Source organism: Sceloporus occidentalis, unplaced genomic scaffold (assembly GCF_023333645.1).
Source record: "Sceloporus occidentalis isolate IW3139 unplaced genomic scaffold, rSceOcc1.0.p SCAF_60, whole genome shotgun sequence".
Taxonomy (NCBI): domain Eukaryota; kingdom Metazoa; phylum Chordata; class Lepidosauria; order Squamata; family Phrynosomatidae; genus Sceloporus; species Sceloporus occidentalis.
In genome coordinates this window covers 1,541,575-1,566,621 of record NW_028317040.1, presented here as the reverse complement: position 1 = coordinate 1,566,621, position 25,047 = coordinate 1,541,575, and the positions used below count along the sequence as shown (strand labels likewise).

Below are 25,047 nucleotides of genomic sequence, written 5' to 3'. Positions count from 1 at the left end.
ATATATATATATTTTCTCAGTGGTATGATTTTATGGTTGAAATTATGAATGCCCCCCCAGTTTGACTGGTATCTTGTGTGCCCCCCCTATATATTGTTTCTAGAGTCGCCACTGCACATCTGAGGACTGATTATTCTTTGAGTCTGTGTAGCAGAAAAATGGCAGCATAGATTGGCTGAATAGGTCTTATCTGCATTGATTTTTTTTCTCTGCGTAATAATAGGTAGGGGCGGGCAACTAAATGTGTATTAATTTACCTCTGCAGACAAGCAAGGATTATATTAAGATTACAACAGCATCTGTTGTACACTGCTCCATCTACCCCTATCCTGTGAGTGTCTTCTCTATAGCTGCACACTCTCTTTCACATTGACCTCTTCCCCTCTTTGACTCCCCTACTTTTTCTCCTGTCACTTTCTTCACTGCAGCTGCACACCATCTCACACACTGATGTTCCCTCCCCTCAATCTCCCTTTCCACTTTTATTATTGGTATCTTCTCTGCAGCTGCACTCTCTCACATACACTGACTACCTCCCCTTCCATGCTTGGCCCCCTCCACTCCCTCCTGTCAGTTTTTTCTCTGCAGCTGCACAAAGTTTTGCACACTGGTACCCAGTGTGGCAGCTTCACAGAGATCAGAGGAGACCAGACAGTGGCTGGAGAAGGGCGGTTGAGCAAGTGTGGGGGGGGGAATCTGGGAGGAGAAGGCAATTGCTCACACGGGGCAAAGAAGGCTCAGAGAAATGGGTGGAGAGAGGACTAGGGGAATATGGGCAATGAACATGGAAAGAGACTGAGTTTTGGGCTAAACATTTCATTATCTCTATCGCCCCCTAAAGTCCGCAAGCAAGCAGAGTTGATAATGTTTCCAACAGTCCCCTTCTCAACTCAATATGCTTTAGAATCTACAACCCCTAAGTTGTCACGTAGACTCTGGTAAAGGTCTCCTGTTAGTGGCTTGGTGAGTATATCTGCTTTCATCTTTCCTGTTAGCATAAGTCAACTAATCCTTTACTACATGGTACTTCACATCAATATGCTTTGTACATGCACTCATTTTCTCTGATAGAGCAAGTCTTATACAACTTTGGTTGTCTTCAAAGATCTGCATTGGTGTGGGTTCATCTATTCCCATGTCTTTCAGTAGCGATTTGATCCATAAGACCTCTCTCCCACTGGTGGACTTACGATCTGATACATCTTCAGCCCAATCAGCATCTCTGTATCCTATTACTCTAGGATTGCTATTGGTTGGTAGTCTCAATTTTTAATGTGCAGTCCCTTTCAGCTATCTTCCTATTCTCTTGACTGCAGTCCAGTCTCTTTGTGTGGGTGAACTAGTCTTTCTACATAGTATGCCTATTGCAGTAGCTATGTCAGTTCAGGTTGTCGTAGATAAGTATTACCTACGGCTTCTCTGTAGCCATTTGTTTCTGATAATGGTTCACTTTGCTCCATTTGCCTGTGGAAACCCACTTCCATTGAAGTAGACATTGTTTTAGCTTCTTGTAGTCCTAAACCTTCAAGCAAGTCTAGGATCTTTGGCTTTTGAATGAGGAGAAAACTTCCATCTTCGTCTCTTTCAATCTGCATGCCTAAATAGTAACCAACATTGCCCAGTTGTTTAATTTCCACTTCTTTGTTCAGATGATGTACTATTTCTGCACTGTCCTTTTGATCTTCATAGCAAATAATGAGACCATCAACATAGGTCAATATGAATATCCATCTGCCTTCTCTGTGGCGTGTATAAAGGCAGGACTTGTAAGCATTTTGTCAAGTTTTTCATTCCAAGCTCTTGCTGCTTGCTTTAAACCTTAAAGCCCCTTCTGAAGCTCACACACAAGATCCTTATTCTTGTCACATATAAATCCTGGAGCCTGTTGCATGTACAGCTCTTCTTCTATTTCTCCATGTAAGAACAGTGTTTACATCAAGGTGTTCTACGTGTATCTGTCTTCAAGCTGCTAAAGTCAAGAGTACTCTTATTGTGGTAAGCTTTACTACTAGTGCAAAAACTAATAATCCTCACCATATTTTTGAGAGTAGCCTTTTGTGAATAGCCTGGCTTTATACTTCTTTGTTTCCCCTCTTGCATCTTGCTTGGCTTTGCAGCCTTTGGCTTTCTTGTCTTTGGGTAGTTTTGTAAGAGTCTATGTTTTATTTTTCTGCAAAGCTTCTATTTCTTCTATTGCTTTTTCCATTTGTCCGCTTCTGCAGCAGGCATTTGCTCAACATCCTTCCATAATGCTGGTTCATATGGCAACACTGATCTTCCAAACTAAGATCAAAGTCTTTTAGCTGGAGTTCATTTGTTGGGCATTAAGAGTAATTGAGTTCTTGCTCTGGAGATTCTTGTACTTTAGCTACTTCAGACTGTGCTGTCTCATCTGCTAGGCCTGTTGATGCTTCTATCTGAACATCTTTATCCTGTTCTTCTTGAATAATGTTTATATTTCCGTCTACTGGATACTACCGTACTTGCTCAATTATAAGACGACCCTGATTATAAGATGACCCCCCAAAATTTGATTATTAATTTATGAAAAAAAGAAAAAGCCTGAATATAAGATGACCCTATAGGAAAAAGTTTTATCTTGTTGTCTTAGTTATTATTATTTTGTTGTTTTTGTTTTCAGTTTGCAGGGCTGTCAGATGTTTCTATATCTGGGGATATTCCTGTGGAGGGAGAGATCACTGTTCCTATTGCTTCACAGTCGCATGAAGATGATTATTTTACGCCGGATGAGCCCGTCAAAGACACTATTGTATGAAAACTAACTCTTTGAATAACCTTGTTTTCTCTGTATATACATATGTTGAATAGATGGGTTGATCAAATCTATTCATCATGCAGCGCACTGGGTTAGAAAAGTTAGGAACAACGTAATATTAAGTGGGATAGCACCCAGCACTATTCTGTTCTTCTATTGTCAAGTCATGCCTAACAACATCTGTATTAAGTCCTACCACAGTCTTACATTAGATTTTTATAACATAGGCATCTACACTTCTCTTTCCTACCTTGGTTTGTGTTCTAAGTATTATATATATATATGCTGCTTGAAGGCTTTGTCTACGTTTTTTTCTTATCCACAAGTTCTTAGAATAATAGCTCTGAAAGGATTACTGGTGTACCCAATGTAATTTTTTATGGGGGGAAAAAAATACATTATTTGTTTCTTTAGTGTTTGTCCTTACCTGGTGACATCAGAGGCCTGCTAGGCAGTACCAGAGCCACATTTCTCTTCAAAGGATGCTCTGGTTTTAGAGGAATTGACTGGGAAAATGAAGGCATTGCTGAACTAATACATTCTGATATATATGTGTGTGTAAAACAAAGTAAGAATACAGCACATACCCGATACAAAAATCAGGGATATTTATCTAAGGCGTAAATATTGGGGACTCTGTCACACTATATGGCCGTATATTGCTTTGACCACCGCTACATCAAAGTACCCCAAGTTTGGGTCCTATCTAATTTGTCATTGCTATATTTCCTACCAAGGTGATGAATCAGTGGGACTGGCTGCTCATTCCATTAAAAGCCTTCTCTGGACACTATTAATGAGGCAGATGAGGCTACTCAACCCTAGGGTTTGGTCACAACCTGCAAATGCGCAACAAAATATACAAAAAAGTCAAATTACCTCATCTGTGCTCATCTGTGCCATTGAACATTCATTTTTATTGGGGCTGATGAATAGATGTTTGTAGGTTAAAAATTTTCTTTTCTATGTCTACTACCTTTTTACAGAGGTCAGTAGGTTTTTGTGGTATAATTCTCAGAAAGGGAAGACATCTGGTCCCTTGACTGTGTTCTGCAACAGCACATTTCCTCAATAATTTTTAGGTACTTTTTGTTTGTTTTGTTTCAGATGCGGGACCTGAGGGCTGTTGGGAAAAAGTTTCTTCATGTCATGTATCCCCAAAAAAGCACAACCCTCTTAAGAGACTGTGAGTATGTGAATGCCAAAACATCTTTTACGGTTTGAGCACTAGGTGTCGCTTCTAGAGGTTATTTTGGAACTCAGATGAAATACTGATTTCCCACAAAAATTGTAATAGGAAAGAACACAAAAAGCCATTCCAGTAACAGAATAATCAGAATAAATGGGTAGATATCTCCAGTTGGTTACCCCTTCTGCGATCTTCATACCACGTCTTGGATATATGATGTAAGTGGGTCCCGATTCCCTTTCCCTAGCGCCCACCCAGTAAATATTATTCTCAATGACTTACCTGTAGCAGTGAGACCTTGCCTCCAAACTGAAGCATTATTTCATTTAAATTTATTAGCTTGGGTGTAACTTTAAACCATGACGTGATGCCGCCAACTCCAAGTTGAACTGAGTTCCTTCCCTTGTTTCTTTTTGAAAGAGTGGTAGTAATAATAATAATTAGGAGAACCAACCCCGTATTAATGCTCACCTGGCTATAAATGGAGGAGAATGATGTGAACCGGCTTGGGAATCATTGCTTTTGCCTGCATTTGTGTTTTGGTCCTGTCCATTGCTGTATTCTAAGGCACAGCCCTATGAAATGTATGTTGCAGTCCGTTTTGCATGAGCTCCGGTGCATTTTACCGCAAGCAGGTTAATGGAGGCATTGTTTTTCTAACTGATTTAACTCCTCTCCCCAGCTGCCTCTTATAACTGAGGCCGTTCGTCAGCATGATCAAATTTGCATGCAATAAAATTTATTGGTTTAATGCAAAACATACCTGCATGCAAAAAGAACAATCGTGCCCTAAAATAAAGAACTCAATGGTATGCACTTCTTTGAATTACGATTATTTCAAGTGAACCATTTTGATTCTATGTGTTACTAATCTGAATTATCGTTACTGTTGGCACCATATTCCTAATGCTGTGGTCTTGTGGTCTTTCTGCAGGGGATTTATGGGGCTCTCTTGTGTTGTGCGTCTCACTTGCTCTGTAAGTATTTATTACTTCCATTTCCTTGATGTTTGGAGATTACCCAGCAGTCTGTAATTATGTGCCCAGCAGTAGCGTACCTAGCGGGGGGCGGGGGGGGGTTGCGATCCGCACCGGGTGCCGCTCATCAGGGGGGTGCCAACTTGCCGGCACCCCTCCAGAGACGGACAGCAATGTCCGCCGCTGGAGGAGCAGGCTCGCAAGGGAGCGGTATCGGAGGTCTTTAGCAGACCTCCGGCTCCCTTGAGTGATTTTAAGCCGGGTTCAACCACAGCTGCTGTGCGCCGGATTTGTTGTCAGATCCCGGCTCACAACACCGAAGCCGCGCCCACTGCCGTCCGTGCCCTCTGACCCGACAGAAGAACTGAAGAAGAGGAGGAAAAGAAGCTGTAAGGAGAAAAGAGGAAAGGTAGGAAAGCATTCAGTGAGTGAGAGTTGATTGGTATGTGTGTGGATTGGTATGTGTGGATTAGTATATGTGTGGATTGGTATGTGTGGATTGGTATATGTGTGGATTGGTATATATGTGGATTGGTATGTGTGGATTAGTATATGTCTGGATTGGTATGTGTGTGCATTGGTATGTGTGTGGATTGGTATGTGTGTGGATTGGCATGCGTGTGGGTTGGTATATGTGTGGGTTGGTATATGTGTGGATTGGTATGTGTGGATTGGTATATATGTGGATTGGTATATGTGTGGATTGGTGTGTGTGTGGATTGGTATGTGTGGATTGGTGTGTGTGTGGATTGGTATATGTGCGGATTGGTAAGTGTGTGAGAGTGATGGGTGTTATGCTGTACCATTTCCAATGTATTTTTCATTATATAATTATGCTCTAGTACATCATAACTCCCATCACTCTATACTGTTCCATACAGTGGCAGAGCTGGGAGACAGAGGCCTTTCACTCCCACCGCAGGACTCCTGAAAGGTAAGTGAACTTCAAAGTGGGAGAGGGTAGATAGTTAGGAGGGGGTAGATAGGGAGAAGGGAGTGAGACGGGGGGATAGGGGGTAGATAGGGAGAAGGGAGTGAGAAGGGGTAGGTAGGACAAAAGGGAGTGAGAAGGGGTAGATAGGGCAATCATACTCCTATCATGCCAAGTCTGCGAGTACATCCTGGAATCTGGGTATGCCTGGGCATGATAGAAATGTGATTGATGTTAACAATCATATATATATATATATATATATTAATATTGTTATTTAATTGTTTTGTCCTATTTTGGTGTGTTACTTGAAATAAAAGTGTTAGATTTTTTTTATGGTGTGTGCCCATATTCGGTTTCGGCCAGGTAAATGCTGCATTTTCGGTTTCAGTCCAGAATTTGTTTCGGTGCATCCCTACTACTAATGAAGTGGTAGGCCTACACCACATCAATGTTTGGCTTAGTATATAGTGATAGGAGTTATGCTGCACTATTGTCAATGTCTGGCTCAATGTATAGTGATAGGGATTATGCTGTACCACCGTCAATGTGTGCCTCAGTATATAGTGATAGGTGTTATGTTGTACCACCCTCATTGTCTGCCTCAGTATATAGTGGTAGGTGTTATGCTGTACCACTGTCAATGTCTGCCTCAGTATATAATGATAACAGTAAGTGTTATGCTTTACCACCTTCAGTGTCTGCGTCGGTATATAACGGTAGAAGCTATGCAGTTTTAAAGTGTGTGGGGGGGTGCCACATACAGGATCCGCCCCAGGTGCCAAATACTCTAGGTATGCCCCTGGTGCCCAGTGTTTATAATCTATCTGGCCTCTAAATTTTTGTATTCTTTATCATAAAACAGTCCTCACAGAAAAGAAAATGAGACAAAAACCTGTTAATCTTTTTTTTGTTCCAGTCAGCGACCATTAACTGCAGAGCTGCCATTGTTCAGTCATGTGATGTTTTGGGAGACTTACCAAATACCACACTGAGTTAATATTTATGAGGGTTGTAATGAATTCGGCGCCTCCATTTATTTAGTCATTGGTTGCCACAAGCAGTATTATAAAGTTTCCGTAGGTTGGGCTAAGGTACACTATGGCCATCACACCTACTGTATATAAGCTTGTCAGACATGTCATTCTAAAACCGGGTGCATTAATCTGCAGTTGTGCTCCCCCACACACACACTTTTGCAGCTTCCACTCCTGGGAAGGCTTTCCACAAAGATTGCAGTATGCCCATTCAGGCAAAGTCTTTGCTACTCACGTAATACAGGCTTCAGTTTTGCTTTCTGCCACTAGAGGGAGTAGCATGCATAGAAGACTGCATGGCTACCTATCCGTAAACTAAATAAGTGATGATTCTAAGCTGGCATGATTGTTCCTAGGGCATTTGATGATTTTTAAACAGGTATATGTTTTAATTATATTTTATCTGCTTGTTTAATATTTATTAGAGCTGTAATGTTTGTCTCTTTGTCCCAGAATGCTTCAGGGTGGCCATGCAGACCAGAGTAAGATGATGGAGGACCCCACTTTGCGTAATAATACGGTTTGGGGCTGTTGTGATCACTTTAAACTCTAAGCTGCTAGGGGGAACCATGTAAGTAGAAATTTACAATTTCCATTTCTTTGTGGAAAGGATAATCAATAATAATACTTAGAGACAATTTTTAGATTATCCTGAGGAATGAATAGCGAGCTTCCAAGATTGAACTGAATGAAACTGTTATCATGTGGAATAAAAACACCTAGGCTTTTGGGTGTTCATTCATTCACTTTCTGGCATAGAGAGTATAATGATTCCATCTTCAAAATGTATTCTGTATGATGTTTGGGGAAGGGAGATATGTGCCCATCTATGTCCACACCACAGTGAACAGGCAGATTTAAAAATGTTATATAAAACAAATCTGCACACCATCGCAATACAGCCATCTAGACTATGTACACAAGTAACTAGTAACACTGACAAAAAGTCAGTTAATGTAACCGGAAATATCAAAGCAGCATACATGAATCTTTATTCTAGTGAGTGCCAAATGCTTTTATGTTGCATGAAAACAATGTGATTCGTATATTTTGCATTTAGAGCTGTAGAAGAATGCATTACTAGTCTGTTTTATGATTGTAACTATGTTTTCCTTTCTTTCACAGCTCTTTTTTCCAGAGCTTGTGTGTGCTGGGTTACTGCATCTTACCTCTGACGGTGGCCATGCTGGTGTGCAGGTTACTGCTCCTAGGGAGTAAAAACACAGTTTTCATCGTGACTTTCATCGTGCCACTGGTTGTAGTGACGGCTATGTTTGCCTGGTCCACCTTTGGTAAGGATGCTTCATTTCTTTTGTCTTGAGAGAGGTTTGTTTGTAACACTTGACAGCTATTTTGCTAGTAAATTTATAGGTGAAATTTAAACCTGCCTTTACTCACAGCCTTTATCTCTTATCTTATTTGTGAACTGCAAGTACACATCTGTGTCTCCATTGTGTCAGAGCATGCGCACACAGCATTATGTAACATAGTGGGGAGGACTGAGATTGATGTGCATGCAGTCCACCTGTTAGTACACCAATGTGAAGCTAATTCCAGTATATTTTCTTTTTATGTATATAGTAGTGATTTTGCAAAATCAGTTAACATATAACATGCTATACTAACCTGCAGTTTTCATTCTTTGTGTGCCAATTTATGGACTGCCTCTACACTTTCTTGTAATTACAAACGTGAACCTGTCATCCAATAAAAGTGTAGATGACAGGTTCCACTACAGGGAAGTATGACACATCATATACACATCGTGCTAGAGAAATACCTAGCAAATGTATATATAATAAGTTATACTTACTTGAGGGGTATTTTTTCCTGGTGGTTATGCCTGAGTATGTATGCTCACCCAGATGCACCCTCACTCCCAGAAAGCTGTATACATAATTGAGCATTATGTGGAGGATTGTGGTTATGTGAGTATCCGGCGAGGCACCCTTGGTTTTAGTTTAATCTTTATGCTGGATTAATATTCACATACAAAAGTGCAGTAGTAAATGCATAAAAAGCGGTAACATATATACAATGGTGCTTGGCAAGACACCTTTTGTAATTTTAAATAAAATAGTTGCGTACAATTACTGTTAACGTAACAACTTTTGTTTTTTCTTCTAGCATCCACTGCCTTTTTAGCAGACAGTCAGCCACCTAACCGAAGAGCTTTAGCGGTGTACCCCATATTCCTCTTCTACTTTGTCATCAGCTGGATGATCTTGACCTTTAACCCTAGTTCATGAGTGTGGACATCTTGTATAGGCTTAAGGAATCTGGGCCAGTGTAAATATACCAGCAGCCTGGTGGATCACGCACCCGTATGTCGAAGAACCAAACTATGATGAAGAATGAAACACGTGGGTACCGGCTGCTTTGTGCAAGAGTCCAAGAGTCATGATGTATATATCCCTGCACTAACTAGACACCAATTTCTGTTTTTTCTTCTAAATGCATATCCAGCAATAAAAAGTTGGATTAGAGGCTCTGTGAACAGAATGAAGGCCAACACCTAAGAAATTGTTTCAGTAATTGTTATTGTTACTGTGCAACTATCATCAGACACTGATGCCACATCTATAGTTTTCAGAAGGTGTTAAACCCATTTTGATTTTGTACGCATTACCTTCAAGAGTTAGCGGGCTAAGTAGCATGTATGTGGGTCATTTGTAAAGAGGTACCACTTAATGGCACTGGTACCTTTTTTATTTTCTATGGAAAGGCCTTTTGTAGGATAACCTGGTTTCTCCCTTAACTCTGGAAACATATACACTGCATTGTTTTCCTGCATTCTTGGAATTTCATGGCAAATAAAAGCTGCCATTCTTAAATTGCGTCCAAACCTAAAGTAGCCATGAGGTTACCCTTACTTAATCTGAATATGGTATTGACAAATACGGAAGAGGTTAATATTACAGCGCTCATATTAAATGGTTGAAACATGCAACATTGCCATTTGATCTGTATTACAGGCAGTCTGTTCCTGTGCGGCAAAGCTTATTTTGTTTCCCCCAAGCTAATATTAACTAAGAATTTCGTTTTTGGAAGTCAATATCATAAAGACAATTGTGTGAATTTTTACTCTAAGGGGTATATTCACTGACCCAAGAGCTTTCAGGAAATCTGTACAAAAGGCCAACCGATCATTTTCGATCATAATGGGACCCTGGACAATTCTCTTCTAGTACCCCGATCATAGTGAGTACTCTGTCCCATTCCAGTAGTACCTCCTCCAGGCCCCTTTTCATCCCTGGTGGTTCAGTACAATGAAGGTGGGGGAATCTATCTCCCACTAGTGAGTCACTTTGTGGTTTGTGTGTTGCCTGATACTGGGTTCCAGGATACATCATCACTTCCTGGAGCTGTGCGACATCAGATGATATGCAACCTCAAAGAAGCACTCAATAGTGGCTGTTGAGGGTGCCATAGGGGCGGCTGCCCAATTGCCTTCTGTAAAAGGCAGACCTGAGGCCAATCCTAGTGAGCATCTCCTGCAAGAAGGGCTGAGCTCAGTTTGCACAATAAATGTGGCAAGATTTCTTGGAAGTAGTTTGCCCAACGCAGTTCAATGTACATGCATACTCTGGGATAGCCACTGCTAACTCCCCAACTGCTTGAGTTTCAATGGCTGCTGTACTGATCAACTTCTGCTTGCATGTGTGAATAGAGCTGCTCACTAAGGAGTAAAGATGGTACCGTCCATCTATAGTGTGTGGTGTTGTCTCTTCTTCAGATCAGTGCCTTCCTATCGGTGTTCATGTGGTGCCCAGTGGGGAGCACATTCTACCCATGCAAGCAGCTCTTACACAGTGCACCTTCACCATCATATGAGCAAAGGGCACTCAGACCCATAAAACCTGGATGATATTTAAGCGCAGTGTATAACAACTGCTTTAAAATGTAAATGCTACAGATTTTAATTCAACTCTTAATAAGGAAACTACCACAGTTACATAACTTGTAAAAATCTTTAAAAAGATCATTTTTATAATGTATCCGGGTTTACTGTGCGCATAGGGAGAGTGCTATCGTCTAGGATGCTTTGCTACATTTTATGTGGGAATTGGGGGATTTTTGCTGTTTGCTTCTTGTGATGCCTTTCTTTGTTGAACATATAATGCTACAAAAAAATTGAAGAATAGTTATTTAAGCCGGTAGGAGGCGGTGGTGCATTACATTGTACATATATGCATGACTGAAAAAGAGTGTATATTGTAAAGGAGGCAATATGTGTATGTATATTGCTTCAAAAAGAATGTGTGTGTGTATAATTGTCATAGACTCACACATATGCTACAACACTACTGTTTACTCAATGTAAATATGCTTTTTGGGGGGGATTACAATGATAATTACCAGGTGGTTGCTGTGAATTAATTTCATTTGATACCTGATCTGTTTTAAAGGTTTAAATGCAATCTATATTTTTAATTTATTAAAAGTTTTCTTTTTTTAATTCAATGATGTCTGTCTGATTGGCTAACAGTCTGTGATGTACATCAATGTAGCATGACCATGGCCTTGCTAATCAAGAGAACATGAACGTTGCCTTTAAGAGGATTTTGTGCCACTGGAAAATGCAGATTAATTCCCATTCACTTTTAAGAAGACTTGTTAAGTACTAGCTCAGAGTTCCAAAACGCACAAGAAAAATGTAAACCTAAAGGTTCTGTGTCGCCAAAGATGAGATATACAACATTGTCAGACGGGTGCTGCATGATGTAAAAGGGCAAAATAAATTATTTTTTTTTTCTCCCCAATGATGCCTATGACCTAAAAATTAACATTTGAATAGTGGTACAGCTTAGAAACAGAGCCCCGGCATTCAACTCTAGCTCTCCCACATCTTACATTTACAAATGCTGTCAGAATTTTCTGAACATCGTTTCATTGAACTGTTAGCGCAGCCTGACAGTTCTGACTGTGACAAGCCTTTTATGTGTAAAGACATGTATATGTTTTTGTAAAGCGTATTAGGTGTATCGAGTTATATATTTACATGATTTATATATGACTATATGTCACTTTAATAGGAAAATGGAAAGTTAAGTAGCCCCAGACTTTCTTACCAATTGATGACTTCTCTGAAGCTAGAGGTGAGAAAAAGGAAATTCTGGAGAATTTTCTTCCCACTCTAGAGCTTTTTTATGCTCGTACACCTTTGTTGTTAAAATGTAAGCCTTTATGGTCATCCCATTTGTTTTCTTTCTGTTCGAGTTGGTCACTGACACTGAATCCTCCCATCCTTGGAATCTCTTCCACCGCTAGGAGAGAGAAGACTGTCTCCACATGAAGTTACCATCCTGTGTGCATATTGTTAAACTTTAATTAGTGTTTGTGTCCATTCAGAGGGTACACATTAAACATGTTTACGCCATGGTAACCGGGTTGATAAATCTCATTATATAAAGTTTAAGAAATTAGAAGAGCATTTAATATGTTTCATTAGATACTGGGCACCGCACATGCCCTCTGAGAGTCTATCAAAGAGCTAACAATTGCCTCTCACAATCCTACTGCACCAGACGTGCAGTCACACAATGTTGTGTTACCTGACCCTAACACCAGCCATAGACCTTTGCTGCCGCTGGCCCCTGGGTGGACGGTGTATCAGGAAATATGCCGGTACCCAGTGAGGCCAATTCTTCCCTGGATGAGTGCACTCAACACACTACTGAACTTATTTGATTATTATAGAAAACATATAATTTTTTCAGTGTTATCAATATTAAAGATTTCACTGTACCACTTCTGATGGAAAGCTTTCCCACATATCTACCACATAAGTACAACATCCTTACCCTCTAGTATTAGATTATGGCCTCTTGTTCTAACATTTCCCCTCCTTTGTAATGAATTTCCCTCCTCTCCTTTGTTAAATCTCTTTAATCATGATTAAAGAAATGTTTCATAAAAAAATACTTGCTCATGAAGGGGTTAAATTGCAGCCAAACTGTCACTGCTCCCATGTCTCTTCCTCTTGGTCTTTATGATGTCATATTCTGCCAAGTTCTATATGCACAGGGCTTGTGGCCACACTCCTGCACTTACCTGTTCAGTGAGATACAAGCATTCGCTTGGCTTTGCTCAGAAGTGCAGATTTGGAGATAGAGAGTGAATTTTTGAGAGATAATGTGGAAAAAGGTAAGTTTATTTACTGTATTTTACATTAAAGTGTAACAACCATCACCCCCCAGACCTCCGCAGGCTGACAACCAGCAAACAAAAGGTTACAGGAATTTACCAGAACATAGAAACCGTTCTATAGCTAAACTTTATATTTTAGGTGATTACCTTTCATATTTTAATTGTCTGAAATAATATTACCCAGCATGCAGCTCATTCCCTCATCCTGATTGGCTGTTCAAATCTTTTCCATTTATTTATACGTATGGAGCTGCTTCAGAGGTCTAGTTTTTCAAAGGCATTTAACACGATGTAATAGGAGCTTTCCAGAGTTTTGGGTTTAGCGATAGGTCCTTGTCAAATGTATCGTTAATCTGGAATTGGCTCTGGGGCCAATATTATCCATCTTTGCTTCTGCTCATGGATTTGGTGACATCACAGGTTATGTTGCATAATTGTTGTTAAAGGGTTGTATAATTACCTGCCCAGCCATAAAACTAGATTTAATGTAAGGAAGTTAAATAGAACAGTGGAAGCGGTAGAGACTATTACAGTAAGGGAATCTAAACATGTGTTGGATACGCATATGGCTCTTAAAGACGAGACCAGGTTCTAATAAATGTTTGAGTCTAGATGGGCCGGATGGGGCCAATCTGCTTGCAGGCTCTATGTTTCTATGTTAGCATTTTTAGGATGAATCAAGAGATGGTGTTCAAAATGTGAATTCATTTACAGTATTGTTTATTAGCAGTGTTATCAGAGCTGCATAAATCTCACCTAATAACTTCATCCCGACTGGTTGATCTTTTTTAGTGATGGTTTTGCAGCCCAATAGATAGTAGTGGAGAAAGTGTGAAAAACTTGGTGAACCTTTTTCAAAAATGTTAACTTATTAACTGTTAAAAAAATATTATTATTATTATAACTATACAGATTTCACCATCCTGCTTACATTCATATTCTGACCTACTGTCAGTTCTCCTATTTGAAGGCATATATGGCGACCTCATTGGCCATTTTTTTCAGGATTCATATGCATTTCACGTGTTGCTGACCAGCCTGTGTAAAGTACGGCACCACATACAGCAGCAGGCGGAATTTTACATGTAAATAGCCTGCAACATATTCTGATTTATTTATATAGCAGCATCATATTCTGCAGCGCTGTACAACAGAGTGAGATGTATATGTGTTCTAAAACAAATGGCTGAGGTTGACACCCTAAAGCCACCAGTCCATCTCAGAGCCTAATGTGTGTATGTATATATATATCTATATATCTATATATATATAGATATATATATATATATATATATATATATATACATTTGCTCCCCTAGCCCTCCCATATACAAGGCTGATCATACATAATTTTTTTCTGTTTCTTTTAGCCACGTATTTCATTATCCAGGGCCATGGAGATGGACTCTGATGTTTTTGCAGACACCATAAGGATAATAGATAATTTTTACCAGATGTGCTCAGATGAGAACCTGTGCAAAACAGTGAGTATTACCCTTTTGTGTTAAGTATTTTTTCCACTTTTCTGCAGGCCCAGAAAATTTCAGCAACTTGATTTACTCCTTTCTCTTTCTTATTTTCCTCAAAAGGTCCCTGACATTGACGCAACCATAAACAGCCATTGCTAAATAAAAACCTCTATCAATAAACACATTAATAGACAAATCCAAATATATTTGAGAGGATTCTGCATCTGCAAAATCTATCATGTGCTAAAGATGGTTGGAGTGTGGCTTTAACATTTCACCATATACAAGGCTTTGAATGATTATACAAATCCTTAATCTCCATTATTTAGAGCCACGTTTCATCCTGTGGCCGGGGAAAGGAGCCACCCTGATTTGTCCGAGGTCAGGACGATGTTAGATCATTTGTGGCACAAAATAAATGATTTGATGGGGTTAAAGTGAAATGGCCAGCTTCAAACATGTCCAAAATAGAAAATGAGGACAGGGTGACCAGTTTCCAAAACTAATATGTTTAGGATGTTTTTATGCTTTTACTTATTTTTTCACTTTCCTGTAGACTCATCTCGATTTAACCCTTCCAACTTTTTTTTCCTTGCCAGTTTGTTGAAATAGACCTGGGAGAAACCACAGTGGGTGACTACAGTAATGATGCTACAGAGTGGGCAGATCAGGTAAACACTAAATCTAAATATAAATGTTTATCAATGCACATATTTTATGCTCTTTACAATTGCCTCTAATTAACAAAAACCCATGAATAATGCCGCAGATTCATCTTGTAAAATGAATGAAATGTAAGGGAATTTAAACATGTGTTGGATACGCATATGGCTCTTAAAGACGAGACCACGGTCTAATAAATGTTTGAGTCTAGATGGGCCGGATGGGGCCAATCTCCTAGCAGGCTCTATGTTTCTATGTTAGCATTTTTAGGATGAATCAAGAGATGGTGTTCAAAATGTGAGTTCATTTACAGTATTGTCTATTAGCGGTGCTATCAGAGCTGCATAAATCTCATCTAATTCCCTCATCCCGACTGGTTGATCTTTTTTGGTGATAGTTTTGCAGCCCAATAGAAATTAGTGTAGAAAGTGTGAAAAACTTGGTGAAACTTTTTTCAGAAATCTTAACAGAACTTATTAACTATTAACAAATTATTATTATAACTGTACAGATTTCACCATCCTGCTTACATTCATATTCTGACCTACCGTCAGTTCTCCTATTTGAAGGCATATATGGCGACCTCATTGGCCATTTTTTTCAGGATTCATTTGCATTTCACATGTTGCTGACCAGCCTGTGTAAAGTACGGCACCACATACAGCAGCAGGCGGAATTTTACATCTAAATAGCCTGCAACATATTCTGATTTATTTATATAGCAGCATCATATTCTGCAGCGCTGTACAACAGAGTGAGATGTATATGTGTTCTAAAAAAAATGGCTGAGGTTGACACCCTAAAGCCACCAGTCAATCTCACAGCCTAATGAAGCTGTGGTGTGTGTGTGTGTGTATATATATATATATATATATATATATATATATATATATATATACACACACATTTGCTCCCGTATCCCTCCCATATACAAGGCTGATCATACATAATTTTTTTTGTTTCTTTTAGCCACGTATTTCATTATCCAGGGCCATGGAGATGGACTCTGATGTTTTTTCAGACACCATAAGGATAACAGATAATTCGTACCAGATGTTCTCAGATGAGAACCTGTGCAAAACAGTAAGTATTACCCTTTTGTGTTAAGTATTTTTTCCACTTTTCTGCAGGCCCACAAAATTTCAGCAACTTGATTTACTCCTTTCTCTTTCTTATTTTCCTCAAAAGGTCCCTGACATTGACGCAACCACAAATAAAGAGCTTGAGGATCAGGTAAACAGCCACTGCTAAATAAAAAAACCTCTATTAATAAACACATTAATAGACAAATCCAAATATATTTGAGAGGATTCTGCATCTGCAAAATCTATCATGTGCTCAAGATGGTTGGAGTGTGGCTTTAACATTTCACCATATACAAGGCTTTGAATGATTATATAAATCCTTAATCTCCATTATTTAGTGCCACGTTTCATCCTGTGGCCGGGGAAAGGAGCCACCCTGATTTGTCCGAGGTCAGGACGATGTTAGATCATTTGTGGCACGTCATAAAGTGAAATGACCAGCTTCAAACATGTCCAAAATAGGAAATTAGGGCAGGGTGACCAGTTTTCAAAACTGTAATATGTTTAGGATGTTTTTACTTATTTTTTCACTTTCCTGTAGACTCATCTCGATTTAACCCTTCCTCCTTTTTTTTTCTTGCTAGTTTCTTGAAATAGACCTGGGAAAATTCACAGTGAGCGACTTCAGTGATGATTCTACAGAGTGGGCAGATCAGGTAAACACAAAATCTAAATATAAATGTTTATAAATGCACATATTTTATGCTCTTTACAATTGCCTCTAATTAACACAAACCCATGAATAATGCCGCAGATTCATCTTGTAAAATGAATGAAATGTAAGGGAATTTAAACATCTGTTGGATACGCATATGGCTCTTAAAGACGAGACCACGGTCTAATAAATGTTTGAGTCTAGATGGGCCAGATGGGGCCAATCTGCTGGCAGGCTCTATGTTTTTATGTTAGCATTTTTAGGATGAATCAAGAGGTGGTGTTCAAAATGTGAATTCATTTACAGTATTGTCTATTAGCGGTGCTATCAGAGCTGCATAAATCTCATCTAATTCCCTCATCCCGACTGGTTGATCTTTTTTGGTGATAGTTTTGCAGCCCAATAGAAAGTAGTGGAGAAAGTGTGAAAAACTTGGTGAAACTTTTTTCAGAAATGTTAACAGAACTTATTAACTATTAACAAATTATTATTATAACTGTACAGATTTCACCATCCTGCTTACATTCATATTCTGACCTACTGTCAGTTCTCCTATTTGAAGGCATATATGGCGACCTCATTGGCCATTTTTTTCAGGATTCATATGCATTTCACATGTTGCTGACCAGCCTGTGTAAAGTACGGCACCACATACAGCAGCAGGCGAGATTTTATATCTAAATAGCCAGCAACATATTCTGATTTATTTATATAGCAGCATCATATTCTGCAGCGCTGTATAACAGGATGAGATGTATATGTGTTCTAAAAAAAATGGCTGACGTTGACACCCTAAAGCCACCAGTCAATCTCAGAGCCTAATGAGGCTTATGTGTGTGTGTATGTGTGTGTGTATGTGTATGTATATATATATATATATATATATATATATATATATATATATATATATATATATATATATATATATACACACACACATTTGCTCCCGTATCCCTCCCATATACAAGGCTGACCATACATAATTTTTTTCTGTTTCTTTTAGCCACGTATTTCATTATCCATGGAGATGGACTCTGATGTTTTTGCAGACACCATAATGATAACAGATAATTGGTACCAGATGTTCTCAGATGAGAACCTGTGCAAAACAGTGAGTATTACCCTTTTGTGTTAAGTATTTTTTCCACTTTTCTGCAGGCCCAGAAAATTTCAGCAACTTGATTTACTCCTTTCTCTTTCTTATTTTCCTCAAAAGGTCCCTGACGTTGACACAACCACAAAGAAAGAGCTTGAGGATCAGGTAAACAGCCGTTGCTAAATAAAAACCTCTATTAATAAACACATTAATAGACAAATCCAAATATATTTGAGAGGATTCTGCATCTGCAAAATCTATCATGTGCTCAAGATGGTTGGAGTGTGGCTTTAACATTTCACCATATACAAGGCTTTGAATGATTATACAAATCCTTAATCTCCATTATTTAGTGCCACGTTTCATCCTGTGGCCGGGGAAAGGAGCCACCCTGATTTGTCCGAGGTCAGGACGATGTTAGATCATTTGTGGCACAAAATAAATGATTTGATGGGGTTAAAGTGAAATGGCCAGCTTCAAACATGTCCAAAATAGAAAATGAGGACAGGGTGACCAGTTTTCAAAATATGTTTCGGATGTTTTTATGCTTTTACTTATTTTTTCACTTTCCTGTAGACTCATCTCGATTTAACCCTTCCTCTTTTTTTTTCCTTGCCAGTTTGTTGAAATAGACCTGGGAGAATCCACAGTGAGCGACTACAGTGAGGATGCTACTACAGAGTCGGCAGATCAGGTAAACACTAAATCTAAATATAAATGTTTATCAATGCACATATTTTATGCTCTTTACAATTGCCTCTAATTAACACAAACCCATGAATAATACCACAGATTCATCTTGTAAAATGAATGAAATGGTTCTGATTTTTTGCAGGACAGCCCTAATTTCTGGAGGAGGCTCTTACTCTGCTTTAAACCAAAAAAAACATCAACACCCACCAGCTCCACAGAGATCACCACTACAACCAAACTATGCTGGTTCTGCCGTATTTTTGGGAGAAAGAAGAAATGAGAAGCTAACGAGACCATCAAATATCAAGATCAGATAGAGAACATTAAATGTTAGGATTAAGATTAATAAAATAATTAATAAGTTCTATAGATCATGAATCTCTGGTCTGTAGTTAGGAGTCACTGTGCACTGTATGTTTTCTGTGACCGAGACCAAGTCTCACATCTACCGTTAAATGTGTGAGCCTATGATTTTAAGGCTGGATCAGGAGCTGATCAGCAGCATCCATTACCATACAATTTGGAGGAGAACCCTGAGTGCCCCTAAGTATGTGAAAAGACACAACAAATAATGCTAGGTGTGGGCAACAGAACAGACATCGCAAAATGGCATTATTTTAAAAAGTTGACAGCAACTGTTTACACTCATACTGGTTTTTAACCCCTTAAGGACAGAGCTGCAATTGCATTTTTGTACGCTTCATGCCAATTGCTGTTAACATTTCTGGGGTGTTTGTATTTAGCTATAATTTTCTTCTTTCTTATTTTCTGTAACCATACAAATGATGTATTTTTTTTTTTAGGACAAGTAGGGCTTTCATTAGATAACATTATTTTGATAATATCATTTAATTTATTTTAAAAAAATAATAATAAAATATAGTGATTTTGTTTTAGAAATTCTGACTTTTATTTGAAAAATAATTTACCTATCTACAAAAGCTAATGAAAACACCTTCTAAATCAATTCAAATATTTGTCCTAAGTTTAGAAATACCCAATGTTATAGGGCAATAAGGACAAGTAGCATTTTGCAATTTAAAAACCATTTTTTTTATCTGGTCATCCTCAGCACACGCCCTATTTGGGACATCTTGGAAGCCAGCAAATTCAATTTGCCCCATCAAACCATATATTTTTGAAAACTAGATGCTCCAGAGTATTTCAAATGCTGTTATTTTAACTCTTCTCATTTTACCACCAGCCTTTGTCAAATTTTGTGGTAGTATTTTTTTGTTGTGGTTTTTTTCACACACATTTTAATTCAGGTATTAATCTTCAGCGCCTGGTATATATCACTGCCAAACAGCACCACAAAATGTGTTCAGCAACATCTCCTCAGTACAGTGATACCATCCATGCATAGGCTTGTCAGGTTTTCAGAGGGACAAAAAGGCCGAAAAAGGCATAAGACATGCATTCTTGCAATCCAGTGGGAACTTTGCTAGCCTGTACAGGAACAAAGTAATGAGTGGCAAACAAAAGTTTTACATGTTTCGCAACTTAATCTGGTGCTTACTCATAAACTAATATTAGATAGTTAATATTTGGGCATAGTTCTAACATCACATACTTAAACCACCAATCAAGAGTGAACAATAAAAGTTGTGCATAATTAATCACAGTAGGTTTTAACACAATTTTTCAATTTGCAATTTTACAGTTTCTATTTCACTCAAAAATCTAATAGAGTGAACTAATGCATGTGGTGAAAAAAATGGTTATATATCTAAAACCGAAATGAAAAGTAAACAAAAACAGTTTTAAGAAGCGGGAAATAATATCTCCTTAGTCACTACAAGATTCTTTTTACTACATAATTGAAAATCAAATGTCTTGATACAAAAGTTACTATTTGGAAAAATACAATGTTGCTTTTAAGCATTAGGGAATAGCGACACCTTGTGGATTGAACCGAATTTGCAGCTCTTGATACTATGTATCCAATATACTGTGGCTGCTTTTTGTGAGGTGACTGAAAAAACGTTATCAAATACTTCAGTGCATAGTGATCTATTAGAACATATTACATTACTAATATGTATATATAATACATTTTTACTTTTATAGCACTAATAACCGTTAGAATTTTATATTACATACCACACATTGTTTAATTTAGCTTCTTCATATCATAATATTTTCAATTAATAATAAAGTGTACTGTTACTCCAATTTAAAGGATATACCAGTGACAAATCTACTTGGCTTAAAGATGCAAAAATGGAAAGGTAATAACCAAATTTAAATGGTAATGTATGACTGCTAGAACAAGTAAACAGCCAAAATATGAATGAAACCCAACAAAATAGAATTGAAAGTTATAATAAAAATTATAATGGATATGTAAATAAGATAAAGTAGAAAGGATTCTTTGGCACATACCCACACCCACTCTGGGTGACTGTGGGAATAGATTTTGTGGTGGTGATGGTGGGAGGGCAGGATTTAATTGTTGGACCTAGGCAGCACAATGTCTTTAGCCGACCCTGATAAGGTTCTTTACAATTGTTTTCTCAATATTCATATATTCCAGCGAGCCCGTTTATAATATAACTATCTGTTCTTCTCTAAACACTTCAGTTTCCGGTGGTCCGTGAGAGCAACAGTAGGATGAGTTACTCCAATAGATGCTTCCATTCCTGAAAGTAGCCTTAATAACATGGACCTTTCTATCACCCACATCATTATTACATCTTGGTGTTGATGTTGACAAAGGACTAAAATGGTTACTTCTGCCAAAGGAACCTACCGTGTCTTGAAAAAAACTAGACGGTTCACAAAAAGTTCAGAAACAAATTTAGTCAGGTCTGGTGGCAAACAGACAACACTAGAAAACAGACCAAAATGAAAATAAAAATAAACAAAACACAAAAACAATAAATTAGGAGCGGGTTATAGCTTCACCACAGGATTAACTCTAATTGAGCACAGAATATATCAACTGTAAAAGCATATATTAAAACAAATGTGGTTCATTTACAAGAGGCTGGAGGTTTGCAGGATCCACTCCAGGATTCATATGGAGCCTGCATCAGGCAAAGGTGCTGGGCATTAAACCCCCCAGGGAGACTGTGGTGGGAAGAGAAAGGAGGAGGAGGTTTTGCAGAGCCTGGTTTACCTGGATCTGACTGGGAGGTCTGATTAGTGGGTGATTAGGCTGGTCAGTCTGGGACAGCATAGTATTGTTAGAAAGAGCTCCAATTGGGAGCTAGGTTGTTTCTTTTATGATTTTTGTTTTGGTTGAGCAGTTAAAGCAATAAAGCACTGCTTGCTACAAATTGGTGTGCCTGAGCCTGATTGCCCTAGAGGACTGTTACATTTTTGGCCCTCATGCTACAGGGATAATCACAATATACCGTATTCGTTTCATTATAAGACAAGGTTTTTTTTTCATCTTTTAGTCAGACCTGAAATCGAAGGTTCTGTTGAAAACAGAATCAGCTCTGCTTGCTGCCGGACATTAGGGGGCGATATCTTGTTTTTGTGTTCTTCTGCTCTCTGGTGGTCTATGCTGTTTCCTTTTATATTATTTCACTTCCTTTTTCTTGTCTTGGTTACTTGAAAGTCCTCTCAGTGTGTTTGAAAAGACAGAATAAAGTAAGCCTGTTGTCCTAAAGAAACATTTGGTGTTAGCAGATTAAATATTCCAACAAAAGGGTTATGGGCTCAGTTACTTAACAAAAATTGAATAACAATTTAACCACTGCAAACACACTGAAACCAGGGCTGAGAGTAAGCAAATACTGATCCCTACACTGACTCCAGAGAATTACCACTTATGGTGTTTCCTATTAAGACGCCAGCTTGAGGTAGAAGGTGCGCTTTTGCCCTTGGACCAGCCGGTGCCTACAACCGGAGGTGCAGAGATTGCAGCATGGAGCACAAAAGATATTAAGGCAAGAAATGTTATTATTCCGTGTTTACCACATGAAATAGTACATATTAGAAATGGAAAGACTGCTGCAGATATGCTTAAAGTCTTGCAGAAATGATATGGGGAAGATAAGACACAGAAAAAAGTATTACTTTTCAAAGACCTTTTTACCACAAGACTAAGTGAAGGTGGAGATGCAGACAAACTTATTACAGATTTATTAAATGTGATGGACAAACTAGCTACAGCGGGACAAGTGCTAAATGATCAGTTAAAATGGGCTTAGTTCTTCGTTCTCTATCCTGCTCCTACATTTGTGTCCACATTTAATGCAAAATGAAAGAACTCTGGGTAATTTAATGAGCTCCATAAGAGCTGAAGCCCTCAGACAAAGAAATCAGGATACAACAGAGATGGCCTCTGCATCAAATTACATGGTCAGCCGAACATGCTAAGTGTATCAACATTAACAAGAAAGGCGTTTATATATTTTTAACAATAAAGGGTGTTTGGTCTCATTTAAAAGTGATGTGTATTGGAAAGGTTTTGAGAAGGATGGAGTATTTGTTCTAGATTTGCAAAAAGAGAGAGCCAATGTTGCTAAGAAATATACAGAGAGCAACTACTTAGCACTTTGGCACAGAGGCTTTGCACACCGTGACTCAAATGCCATTCAAGAAAAATTTGGTTAGGAACATTAATATGAAAAAGTGTGCTACTCATAGACAAAAGTGCAAAGGTGGGAAATAAGTTTAACAGAAAACCCCAAGCAATTCAAAGTAACACTGGTGGTGAGTACATGTCCAAACACACAGAGACATACCTAAGAGAACAAGGAATAGAACACCGACTCACAATTGCATATTAGACTTGGGCACCAGGGGGCTCTTCGTGTTCGTGCTCGTCTTCGGGGGGGAAAAAACCTTCGTATTCCGCGAATATTCGCCCGTTCCTGTCTTCTCTTCGGGCGAATATTCGCGGACATTCTTCGTGCTCGTTTAATCTTCGTTTCCTTCCCGGTTGCCTTGCAGGGGTTAATACGGGGTTAACAACACATCGGAGCAGCAGCAGCTGCCGTGAAGGAACGTGTGTGCAACTCTATTGGTCGTTTCGGCAGGGGTCTGGTCTGGCATCAACTAGTGAATTGCAGAACGCACTTCATTCGTTGATGGCAGGCCAGCCCCCTGCCGAAACGACCAATAGAGTTGCACACACGTACTGAGGTGTACTGTACACAAAATGACCTAGAGACAAATGCTCCAAGGAACTTGGCCTCCGTTTATCATACACAATCACACATCCATAGATGTTTAATAAAAGAATAGGGATTATTTTACATTTTTAAATTGATTTTGGACCACTTGTAATACATGCCTAACATTTGCTACCTATTTACAATGGCATACTTTGCAACAACCCAACTTTTACTGGACAGGACTGGAAAAAAGCAGGACTGTCCACCAAAATCTTGGGTGTGTTGGCAGGTATGCGGATGGAAAAATGTTGGACAAGAACTAAAAAATAGCTTAGGGTTAATGTACGGTTATGTTTAAGATTAGTAGCAGTGCACTGCTTTGGTTAAAGATGTATTATGTCTAAATAATAATTTAATTTTAATGGGTTTTAAAAAAAAATTAGGGGTTTATTTAAATGTATTTTAAAGTTAGATTTATTATTTAGTACTTTATTATATTTATTTAATGTTTATACTAGTGCTACCTACCGAGCTATAACTACCAACGTGTATTTGCATACCTAGTTTAGCTAAATTAGATGGGACAGGACTGGAAAAAAGCAGGACTGTCCCTGAAAAAGTTGGGTCTGTTGGCAGGTATGTGGATGGAAAAATGTTATAGTATGAAGTGTGAGTTATAGCGTTAATGCTAGTGAGTGTAGAAATGAAGGCCAGGACAAATAACAAGAGGAAAGGTCCTTGTGATTTTTGCATTGTACGTGTATGTGTTATGTGTGTTATGTGTGTTGTCACTTGTCACTGTGTTATATGTGTTGTGTGTTATGTGTTATGTCACTGTGTTATTTGTGTTATTGTGTGTGTTATGTTTGGTTGGTTGTGTATCAGAAGGAAAATAATGAAATGGAAATGGAAAAGGAAATGGGAAAGGCGAATGAGTGGGCAATTGGCGACCCACTCACCTGTTTCACCCCAGGGCAAAGCACCCAAACACTGTCAGTCCTAAACGTTTGGCAGCGGACTTCCAGAGCTCAGACACAAGGCCCTAGCGTAAGCTGGCCACTCCGGCGGAGGTAGCAGGCGTTGCCACACCGCAAACAGACGCAGCCAGAGGGGAGAAACTGCCCTTACCACTAGGGACATTTTGGGCATGACTCTAGCCAGGAAGCGAACTGGCAGAGAAGAGATGCTGGCACCACCACCACCAGCAGCAGCATTGAAAAATGGGAAAGGTGAATGAGTGGGCAATTGGCGACC

General features: G+C 38.8%; 1 protein-coding gene across 1 annotated transcript; it reads left to right on the top strand.

Moving 5' to 3' along the window:
* The first annotated feature begins 2,647 nt into the window (after positions 1-2,647).
* Positions 2,648-9,159, top strand: LOC149287461 (protein YIPF6-like). The gene is given in 8 exon segments (XM_089492850.1): positions 2,648-2,770; positions 3,884-3,962; positions 4,900-4,942; positions 7,364-7,394; positions 7,397-7,415; positions 7,418-7,481; positions 8,036-8,202; positions 9,038-9,159. Coding segments are annotated over 7 exon segments (525 nt in total). The 5' UTR covers positions 2,648-2,770.
* Positions 9,160-25,047: the final 15,888 nt, after the last annotated feature.